Consider the following 11,456-nt stretch of genomic DNA (forward strand, 5'->3'; position numbering starts at 1 on the left):
ATGCAAAAAGCCCAGTTGTGTTCCCAACAAGTAAATTATTTTGAAGTGACTTGGGACAGGAAGGGTGCTCCCCTAATCAACAAAAAGAAGAGCTGATTTTTAAATTACCAGCTCCCACAGATGTCACAGCTCTTAAATCCTTTTTGGGAATGGTTAATTTTCCCCAAAACGTTATTAAGGGGTTTTCAAAAAAGGCAGCCCCGCTGCATAAGTTGTTAAAGAAGGGGGTGAAATGAAACAGGGGCCCTTTGCAGCAGGAAGCCATAATCCAGTTAATGCAGGCCTTAGTTCAGGCTCCAGTTTTAGCATATTCCCAGGTGGGACAGCCGTTTGTGCTACAACTGGCAACTACAAAAATGGAATGGGGAGGGTACTAAGTCAGAACCATGGAACAGGGCTCCATCCTATGGCTTATGCCCTTAAATAAAGTAGAAAGAGGGTTTACTCCTAATAAAAAAAAAACCTTAGGGCAACCAAAAAAGGCATAGCCCCTATATCAACAAAAAAAAACCCCTAAACAAATAGATGTAATCACCCTTCAAAGCAGGACCCCAATCTAGCAGTGACCGTAGCAAAAAAAAAATACAGAAAATGGACAGTGTGGCAGCATAAATCCAAATTAAAACTAGCCACTAAAACAAAACAAACAAAAGTAGTTTGGATGGTACCCACAGCATTAAAAACAGAAATAATTTCCCTAGCCCATGAGAGGGGGCATTTGAGAGTAAAAAAAAAATCTTTAGCTAAATTGCAAGCACCTGGCTGGTGCCAAATATAAGCAGCACTATAAAATAGTTTGTAAATAACTGTCTGTCCTGTACAGCCAGTAATGTTAATTCTAATATAATCAAAAGGCCTCTAAAACACCAGAGAATAGAGGGGCCTTGGGCTCATTTACAATTTAATTACATTGGCCCATTAGCAAGAAAAGCCAGGGGTAGTCAGTATTGTTTAGTAATTGTTAATCTGTTTACAAAATGGAGTAAACCAATCCTCGCCCAAAACTACACAGCCCAAACTACAGCCCGTGTTCTGATTGAGCCGATAATAACCAGGTGGGGTATTCAAAAAAATACTGATTTGGACCAAGGGCCCCATTTCATCAAGAATATTACTAAAAGGCTTTGTCAAGCCATTCGAATTAAGCAGAAATTGCATATAGCAGGACACCTCCAAGTTCAGGCCAGTTAGAACGGGCTAGCCGCACTCTTAAAACAGCTTTTAACAAAATAGTAAACCAGCAGGGCAAGGATTGGGATCAGCGACTACCATTTATTCTTATGGTCATAATGGACTCTGTGGTCTCTCATGGAGTTATCCCATTCAAGGCAACAACTGGAAAAAGACATGTGCCTTTTAGAACAATGGTGGGTAGGTGGCGCATCGCTAATAAACTGCAACCCCGGGTCCTTACAGATCAGTGGATGCAACAGCTGTTAAAAGTTGTTGCTAGTACGCATAGGCAGGTAGCTGTGGCCCTAGCAGCCAATGACTAGTGGTGTTCCCCAAGGGTCAGTCCTCGGACCGATCGTATTCAACTTATTCATAAATGATCTGGAGAAAGGGGTGAACAGTGAGGTGGCAAAGTTTGCAGATGATACTAAACTGCTAAAGATTGTTAAGTCCAAAGCAGACTGTGAAGAACTTCAAAAAAGATCTCACAAAACTAAGTGATTGGGCAACAAAATGGCAAATGAAATTTAATGTGGATAAATTGTAAAGTAATGCACATTGGAAAAAATAACCCCAACTATACATACAATATGATGGGGGCTAATTTAGCTACAACAAGTCAGGAAAAAGATCTTGGAGTCATTGTGGATAGTTCTCTGAAAATGTCCACGCAGTGTGCAGAGGCAGTCAAAAAAGCAAACAGGATGTTAGGAATCATTAAAAAGGGGATAGAGAATAAGACTGAGAATATATTATTGCCCTTATATAAATCGATGGTACGCCCTCATCTCGAATACTGCGTACAGATGTGGTCTCCTCATCTCAAAAAAGATATACTGGCACTAGAAAAGGTTCAGAAAAGGGCAACTAAAATGATTAAGGATTTGGAACAGGTCCCATATGAGGAGAGATTAAAGAGGCTAGGACTCTTCAGCTTGGAAAAGAGGAGACTAAGGGGGGATATGATAGAGGTATATAAAATCATGAGTGATGTGGAGAAAGTGGATAAGGAAAAGTTATTTACTTATTCCCATAATACAAGAACTAGGGGTCACCAAATGAAATTAATAGGCAGCAGGTTTAAAACAAATAAAAGGAAGTTCTTCTTCACGCAGCGCACAGTCAACTTGTGGAACTCCTTACCTGAGAAGGTTGTGAAGGCTAGGACTATAACAGAGTTTAAAAGAGAACTGGATAAATTCATGGTGGTTAAGTCCATTAATGGCTATTAGCCAGGACGGGTAAGGAATGGTGTCCCTAGCCTCTGTCTGTCAGAGGATGGAGATGGATGGCAGGAGAGAGATCACTTGATCATTGCCTGTTAGGTTCACTCCCTCTGGGGCACCTGGCATTGGCCACTGTCGGTAGACAGGATACTGGGCTAGATGGACCTTTGGTCTGACCCGGTACGGCCTTTCTTATGTTCTTATGTTCTTATGTTCAAAAAATGAATAAAAGATGGGTCCAATCCTAAACCCCATCAAAGAGAAACAATTCACTCGAATGCTCTTATATTCCTTTATTCTACTGGGGGTAAGATTACAGGACAGAGGGTGAGTGTGGGGTGGGATCACTAGACCGATACGCGGTGTTGGGGCTCTAGAGAAACGGAGACTCTCCAGGGTCAGTGTTCCATGGGAGTGTCCCGGAGACGGCGCTGTGTTCATGCCACAGAGGCCAGGGCCACCTGGTTGTTTGCCCTGTCGAAGACAACGTAGTACTGGCGGATGAAGACGTCTCCGAGGATCCAGAGCCCTCCGACTTCGATGCTTTGAAAGCCGGAGGTACAAGATCCTGACTCCTGCACCAGGGGAAAAGGGGACATGGTAATTATTGAGCTGGAACTTCAGTGAGTTATCATCCTTAGGGCCTGCTGGTGCCTGTTACCATCTTGGGCTGGGATCTCAGAGCTCTCAAACCAAGTAGCATTAGGCTGGGCAGGGCTTCGATAGGAGAACTCTGTGGGCTGCAGGGAGTGACATTGGTGAGTTGGGCCCCAATTTTTGGTGCTTCTTAGATGCCTAACTCCCAGTGAGCTACCTTTGTGGATGTGGGCCTCAGAACAGCCCCAGTGCCTAAGCCTGAGCCTAAGGGTTGCAGTCTGTCAACTGGGAAGAGAAGCAAGGTCCTGACCACTTCTGTTCATGACACATCCCTTGGGGAGGCAAAGCATGCTCTCTCCAGGCTCCTGGCCAGATTCCAAAGGGAGCAATTACATTCTGCCACCAGAAATCCTGCTGTGATTATAAGTGGATTTGGGCTTCCCCACTGCCTGTCCCACCTACCAGCTGGTGTTGCTGTGTGCTGTTAAAGCAGCTTACCTGTTCCTCCCCAGAGGAGAGCAAACTCTTATAATGGGGAAGGAAAATCCTTCCTGATGCCCAGGTACTCATGCCCTGGAGCGTGAGGCAGTGATCTCTCTTGATCTAACCTCCTAGCTTGGGTAGCTGCTCATTTAATTCTCTCCTAGCCCTGTAAGGCCCCTGCCCTGGTGATCTCCTATGGTGGCCAGCTCTACAGGCTGCCTCTCTGCTCTTCCGGTATGTCACTTTCACTCTGGGTCTGCCTTGATCTTGAACGTCCCTCCCCCTGAACCTCTTTGGAGGAAGAGCTCTCTGCCGCCCCACTCTCATACTGGGGACAGACTCTGAGCTGCGTCTCAGTGATGCTCCTGCAGGCTCATGCCGGCTGTGCAGGGGCCAGTTGCCAGCACACTCAGTGCAATGGCCTCAGGCACAAGCCCTGGCTAAGAGACCCCGAGGCGGCTTTCTGAGTAGGACACTCACATCAATGATGTAGGCACTGGCGGGCACAGGGAACTCGATGCCGTTGATGGTGAAGACGATGTTGGGCAGGCTGCTCATGTCACTGCAGCTGATCTGCAGGGAGGAAGGCAACACACGGAGGAAAGGTTAGACACATCTCGGGCAGTAGGTTCCCCAATGAGAGAGATGGAGCATCGCATCCGTGTGTAGCAGACACCTCTAGAAATATCTGTCCCTTCTCCCTGCCCTTACCGTGCCATCACTGGCACCGATGTAGGAGTTGATGTTGGAGATGCCAGTAGGGGGCCCAGCCAGCAGAGAAGTGCCAGTGTCAATGATAGCCTGGCAGCCACCAGAGCAAGCGATGGTCTCTCCGTTCATGGTGACGCTGCAAGAGAGAAAGAGTCAGGGGAACATCCCTATGGACACTTTCGATCTCATTCCCACTCAGCCCACGAGCTAGCAGTGAGAGGCCTGTAGGGTGATTCTTGCTGACTGCCAAAAACTTTCCCCTGATGTTTCAGCCTCGACCTCTCCTTCCTTGACTATTGCCCATCGCTCCTCATCCTACAACCTTCTGGGACTGTGACCGATCTAGCCTGGGGGTCACAAACAGATTTCAAGGGATCATGACCACCCTGCCCTTTACTTTATTGCTAAACAGAGGAGAGAGGGGTCCTAGCAAAGGGGACGCGAGGGTGGTGGTGCTGCCCTTACCCTGCCCCCCTACTAGTGGCAGACACAGATCATCTCTGGGTCCTGGTACGGGCGAGGTGGAGAACCACTCATCTAACTGCCTCACTGGTGAGCCCCTTTCCTATAACTCTGCCTTGTCTCTCATCTTCTCTAGACTCTAAGTTGAGCTTCCCCCGACTCCCACATCATCTCCTTTTGCATGTCTTTTCAAAGTAACAAGTTGAAGGGAAAGGGCCAAGGGGTGGGTGATACCTGTCCATGGTGATTTCCCAGTAAGTCTCAGAGGAGAGAGGGATCCAGTTGAGGCTTCCAGAGTAGTAAGATGAGTCGATGCCGCCGAACATCACAAAGCTCCCAGTCTGGCCATTGCTGGAGAATGGAGAGAGGAGAGTGAAGGAGGATGTATGAATGGTCGGCTAACAAGACAATAGCAAATGCTCCAGCTGTTAGGGAAGGACCACAGCTGGGGAGAGCTGGGGTACAGTCAGAGCTGGGCACATCAGCATCTAGTAGCAGAGATAGGTCAGACTGGTTGGATGAGAGGAGCACCTCACTCCCTGCTTTGATATCACTTTGGGCTTTCTCTTCCTAGATCTCAAAAGCTAAGCACATTTGGGCCTGACCAATATGTGGATGGGAGACCACGAAGCAAAGGCCCAGGTGTTTGAGGCAGTGGTGTCAGTGACTCAGTAGGTGCTGCTCTTCCCTCAGAGTCAGTACCAAGCAGATGGTTCAGCCTGGTGCTAGAAGGTGTTGAGCCAGGGTATCATCTGGGTGACATGTTAGGGGGAACTCTTCTCCCAGGAGTCAGGTTAATACCAATGCCCTAGTGTTTATTTCTGCTCCCACTAGCATAGAACAGTGGCCATGTTCCACCCCAGAGGTGGCTGCTTTGGGGGAATTCTGATGCAAACATTGCAGGGATCACTCATTGTGAGAGGCGCTATAGGAACATGAATCTCACTGCAGCAGATGGGCTGTTTCCAGCCCTGACTTACGAGCTCAGGTAGACGGAGAAGAGGTCCTGGGACACCAAACCCTCATTCATCATATTGTCAAAGACGGGGGTGGCATCAGAAGAGGCGATACTGGGGAAGGCCAGACCCAGGATCCCGTCAAAGGGGGCGTAGTAAAAGGTGGAGCCAGGCTCGGTTTCACTCAAACCGAAGATCTGTTTGGTGTCCACAATGCCTCCAACCTTGGGAGAGGGATGGGGATAATCAGACACACCCTACACCCTGGGAGAAGCTAGCAAGTCAACCACAGGGTCCTGATGGCCTGGGGAGTTCTCAGAGGCTGGCGTGCCCTGCACTGTGGTCTCTCCCCCATATGAGAATATTCTGTGAATGGTCTCATTGCCTCTTTTTCTATCCTCCCTCTCCCAGTTCATACCCATATTCTGCTTTAGCTTCCCAGATGCGTTCTGTCCTTCTAACTCCAAATCTTTCACCATGTCTGATCCAGGGGCTTTGATCCTTTCTTGTGATTTACCTGGACAGTGTCATAGGCCAGGATTCCGGTCATGCTGCCGGTGCCATACTGGATGGAGAGGCTCTGGCTGGTGGCCTGGTAGGTGGAGGAGTCTGATGGGTTGAATTTGTTGTGGTTTGCTACAAGTACAGAAGAGTCAGATGGTCACAGACTGACACTTGTAACTCTCCCCATGCTTTGTATGGAGAGCCTGGGTGCCTAGTGAGACTGTGAATTCCTTGGTGGGATCAGGGTGCCTAAGAGTCACACATTGCAGTACTCAGCATTGCCACACCTAAGTGCCTTTGTAGATCTAGCTTCTTGTCTTACTAGGGCCCATTCCACCTCTGACACTGTGTAGTATGTGGAGGCACAATGAAGGGAGACCTGCTGCACTCTGACTTCCTGGATGAATAAAAATCAATGATGAAAAATAAAATCTGATTTTCTAAAATGTCAGTATATTTTTTTTAAATAAACCTATTTAAAATTAACTTTGAAATTATGACAACATATGGTAAGGCTTAAACTTACTATAATCTACTAAAATCATTTAAATTAAATACAAAGATTATTATTAAGCAGTGAATGTTTCTGGCTTTAAAGAAAGTCAACAGAACAGGAAGATTTCATTGACTCAGCACCGAGAACCAGAGTTTCCTTTGTTTCAGTGCTAAACGAGCTTTTTTGGCAGCAGTAGTCTCTTCTGCAGGTGCAGAGAGAATACTTTTTTCATGTCAGTTTATTAACTAGTTCAGTTCACCGACTAGTTCATTCCAACTTAAGTAACCGATTGGGAGTTAAAAAAGTGGGAACACTTGTTTTCCTCTTCCAATCTCTGAATAAAAGCTAGGTGCGAGAGGATGAGCTCTACAAGTTTTAAAATCTTGTAGGACACGCTGGTCAGAAACAATAGTTCAATTCACTGACTACATATAACACTTCCTTTGTTTCATAAATCAATTAGTTTTAAATGCAAAACATTTGATACATTTTTCTTTCTTGTATATACAGCCCATTGAAAGGTGTTTTAACTAATTTTTTTAAAAGCTGGATTTTGAATTTTAAAGTGAATTTTCCAATTTCCATCCAAACTGAGTCTGATACAAACCAAAAATTAATCATAATATAGTAAATAAGAAATGCCTCCTTCACCATTTTCTAAAATAACTAAAAAGTGAACAAAGTAAGAATTTGAATAAATGTATATAAAGCTATGTTAATTGCTTAAATAAATGTGTATTGACATAGTGTATCCCCCTGATTTGCTAAAGGAAGTAGCAAATATAATGTAAATATATAGTTGCAAGTCAACATGTTTATAGTGATTACAAACCAGTGAGAATCAACTTCCTTTAGAAAAATCATTAAAATCAATTATTTCAATTAAGGTTCCTCCTTTTTAATGTAAATCCCTATAATTTCAATCAATCCGCCCAGCTGGAATGTCAAGGCAAGAGGCGTTGCAGGTGACTTACTGCAGGCTTCGCTGGAGCAGTACACAGAGGGCACCCACAGGTTGGAGGAACCGGTGTCGAAAATGACAGTGAAATCCTGAGCAGGCGTGCCAATTGAGATGGTTCCATAATAATCAACCTGTCAAAGCAGGACAAAAAATAATGGAAAAAAGGGAACCCTTGCCATCCACGGGCTAGATCATCGCCTGGAGTAAACCGGCGTAGCTCCACCAGCTGAGGGTCTGGGCTACAGTGTCCTTGCTAAAGGCCCAGCCTGAGCTGGTGTTTCTCTGCCATCACTTTCCCCAGCATGGCTCCTAGCAACTCCTGGCATCCAATAGTCACAGGTGATCAAATGCACACAATTATTTAGCCTCAGATCCCTGAATCTCAGCGTGTGGAAGAGCATGATTGGAAGAGGGCAGCCAGCAGAACCTGGGAGTGCTATTCCCAATGCTCTTCTTAATGCTATCCAATGACAGTTGGGGGCTGGGTGGCCCAGCACAGGTTCTTGGCTGAAGCAAGATGGGAGCTTGGTTGGAAGCACATGGGTGGGGGAGTGGGGTGGGGCACTTTTGGGAGGAGGGCGAGATCAGCTGTTGGCAGAGGAGTGGGAAGCTTTGTTAAGGAGAGGGAGGCTACAAGACCTGCTCTCCTGCCATACTCACGTCCATGTAGTTTGTGAGTGGCTCACTTGCAAACTCGTTGGACAGGCTGGGGAAATACTTGGAGGCCAGGTTGTAAGGATGTTTCTTCAGGAAATCCTCCAGCAAGCCATGTTCCTTAAGGTTCTGCCTCAAGGATTTCCCCTTCTTCAGGGAGACCCTAATCAACAAGGGTAGAGAGATTTCAGAGTAGCAGCCGTGTTAGTCTGTATCCGCAAAAAGAACAGGAGTACTTGTGACACCTTAGAGACTAACAAATTTATTAGAACATAAGCTTTCATGGGCTACAGCCCACTTCTTCGGATGCACAGAGAGAGAGACCGATCAATAGGAAATAAACAATAGACAAGCCTTGTGTTCAGAGCCTAAAGTGCAATCCAGCTTTTACATTGCACTGAGACCCCTTAGTACACCTAGGATTATGAAAGGAGTGCAAAAGAGTTGGGTGCCCAGTGCACTGAAAGTCAATGAGAGTTGGGCACATAATTCCTGTAGGACTCTCGGAAAATCCCAGCCTATATGTACTAGAAGAGAGATGGCTCAATGTTCTGGGAGCTGTACTAATACATGGAAAGAGACAGTTCCTGCCCTGTAGAGGTTACTGTTGAAATAGACAAAATGGACAAAGGAAGTATGATCCGCCATCTTGACTCTGTCAATCATGCTGTTCTGCTTGAAATCACGTTCTCCCTTAACTTCCATGTCTCTCCTCTCATGGTTCTCCTCCTACATCTGTAATCACTCCTTTGATGCCTTCAGAGGATCTGCCCTCCAACTTTCTGTGGGAGTTCCACAGGGCTCTGTCCTTGGTCCCCTTCTATTCTCCTTCTACCCCTTATCTCTGTGTAATCTCATCCGCAAACACAAATTCCACTACAACCTCTATACTGATGACTCACAGATCTGCTTCCCTCCTCCAGACCTGTCTCCTTCTGTCCAAAGTGAAATCTCGACCTTCCAGGCCTGGCTTGATGGGAGTAATTGAACATGGGAGAGGCCTCATTTTTTAGGAGGCAGGATTAGTAAGGTACTGTGAATAGATCAGCAGGCTGAACACAGAATGTCTATGCTAACCAGGACAGACAAGTGCATGGGAAGCCAAGAGACAGAATGGCTGAACTAGCCAAGATAAGGCAGAGAACATCAAGGGAATCATTTACAAAGGACAGGATAACTGTGGACGAGATAAGATGGGAACATAAAGATGAGTAAGTCACACATGGCATGGATAGAGCATGCTGTACAAGGATTGGTTCCTATAAAGAAAGCCAATCCCAAAACATGTGAAACAACTTTTCTCTAAAAAAACAACAAGGAGTCTGGTGGCACCTTAAAGACTAACAGATTTATTTGGGCATAAGCTTTCGTGGTTAAAAACCTCACTTCTTCAGTTGCATCTGAAGAAGTGAGGTTTTTACCCACGAAAGCTTATGCCCAAAATCTGTTAGTCTTTAAGGTGCCACCAGACTCCTTGTTGTTTTTGTAGATACAGACTAACACGGCTACCCCCTAATACTTGAAACTTTTCTCTAGCTCCTCACATCCAGTCTATGTCTAAATCTTGCCAAATCTTCTTGCAAAAACTCTCTGAGATGCAGCCTTTCCTAGCCCTTCACGCAGCTATAGCTCTCGTCCCAGCTCTCCTCCTTTCATGTTTCAATTGCTGCAACATTCTTCTCCCTGGCCTTGACAAATGCCATTTTGCCCCATTCATGTCCATTCAGAACATTGCTGCAAAGATAATCTTCCTAGCAAGTCACTTTGAACATGACACTCCTCTCTTTGGGTCCATCCACTGGCTCCCCCTGCTCTATGATATCAGACATAAGCTGCTTGTCTTCACTTCCAAGGCTCTTCGCATTCAGTCCCACCCTACCTCTCATCCCTCATTGGCTATCAAGCTATCGATGCCCACCTTCCATTGGCCCATGATGCCAGCCTCTACTGCCAACTTGGTACATTTTCAATCACACACCTTCGTGCTTTCTCCCACCTGCCCCCTATGGTTGGGAGGTCCTCCCCATAAACTTCTGCAAAGCTACCTCACTGTCCTCCTTCAAATCCCTCCTTAGAAACTCTCCTTTGTCGTCGTGCCTATAAAAAAACCATAACAACAGTTTGGCTGCTGGTGTGCAGAGACCACTGTCCATCAAACTGACTGATTGTACTCCCCTCTCAGTCTGTCTGCATGTCTCTGTTGTCTCTTATGTCTTAATGAGGTAGTTATCTACTTAGGGAAGGGACAGTCTTCCAGTGTCTAGCGCAATGGAGTTCTGGTCCATGACTTATGGGTCGTAGATGCTGTGATAATACAAATAATAAACTAATATTATCACAGAGAACTGATCCCCACAGAGAAACTCTGTCACTTGCCCATGGTCACAGAGGGAGTCTGTGGTAGAGCCAGGCATTAACCCAGATCTGTCAAGTACCACTCCAGTGCCTTAACCACAAGACCTTCCTTCCTCATTCCTCTGCTACAACACAAAGCTAAGAGGTTGTTCCCAGCTGCTGCCTATACATGAATGGAGAGTAGAGAAAAGAATGAGAGCGGTGCAGACACTCCCCTTGATAATCACACATTGCTATGTAGAAAGCCAAGTTCAGCATCCCAAAGGGGTCTGTTCCCCCAATACTCACTTTGTCACCCTGCACTGAGAGATCGCCACCAAACTCAGGAGCAGAAGCCACTTCATGATGTTTTCTGACACACAAGCCAGTGGTGATGAGTGGTGAATGTAGAGAAATGCCTGGGTGCTGCTTCTTATAAACACACAGCCCAGAGCTTTCCTTATCGCATTAATAACCCTGATAAGAAATGTAAACCTTCCCGATAAGATCTTCCAAAATATCCTTAAACGAAATTTTGGAGAACACTCAAAGTCCATAGATTTCCACCTTCACTTCGCTGTGACCTGAAAATGGGGTATCATCTAGAGGGAAGGTGTGAGAGTTCAGGGACGTCTAAGCTTTGAAAAGCAATGCCTCTGGGTTGTTTTAAAGAACAAGGCGGGAAGCGCAGAGGAATTTGAATGGGATATGGAGACATTCACGGCTCGGTCATTGATTCCAATCTAGCCCTGTGCTGGGAGAGTGGGTACCTCAATGGGATTGGAGTCTTCCACATCTTGGGCACCACTTGCAATACAGCCATAGAATCACAGAAGTGTATGACTGGAAGGGAACTCAATAGGTCATCTAGTCCAGTCCCCTGCACTCGAGGCAGCCAT

At 46.0% G+C, this 11,456-nt stretch overlaps 1 protein-coding gene across 1 annotated transcript; it reads right to left on the reverse strand.

Moving 5' to 3' along the window:
* Positions 1-2,677: 2,677 nt before the first annotated feature.
* Positions 2,678-10,971, reverse strand: LOC128836376 (pepsin A-like). Its single transcript, XM_054026606.1, has 9 exons — positions 10,867-10,971; positions 8,230-8,386; positions 7,583-7,700; positions 6,126-6,244; positions 5,633-5,832; positions 4,887-5,003; positions 4,191-4,326; positions 3,960-4,052; positions 2,678-2,974 (listed from the first exon to the last, which is right to left on the reverse strand). The coding sequence occupies exons 1-9, from the start codon at positions 10,920-10,922 to the stop codon at positions 2,837-2,839; spliced, it is 1,134 nt and encodes a 377-aa protein (XP_053882581.1). The 5' UTR covers positions 10,923-10,971; the 3' UTR covers positions 2,678-2,836.
* Between the last annotated feature and the right edge of the window lie 485 nt (positions 10,972-11,456).

This window comes from Malaclemys terrapin, chromosome 4 (assembly GCF_027887155.1).
Source record: "Malaclemys terrapin pileata isolate rMalTer1 chromosome 4, rMalTer1.hap1, whole genome shotgun sequence".
NCBI lineage: Eukaryota > Metazoa > Chordata > Testudines > Emydidae > Malaclemys > Malaclemys terrapin.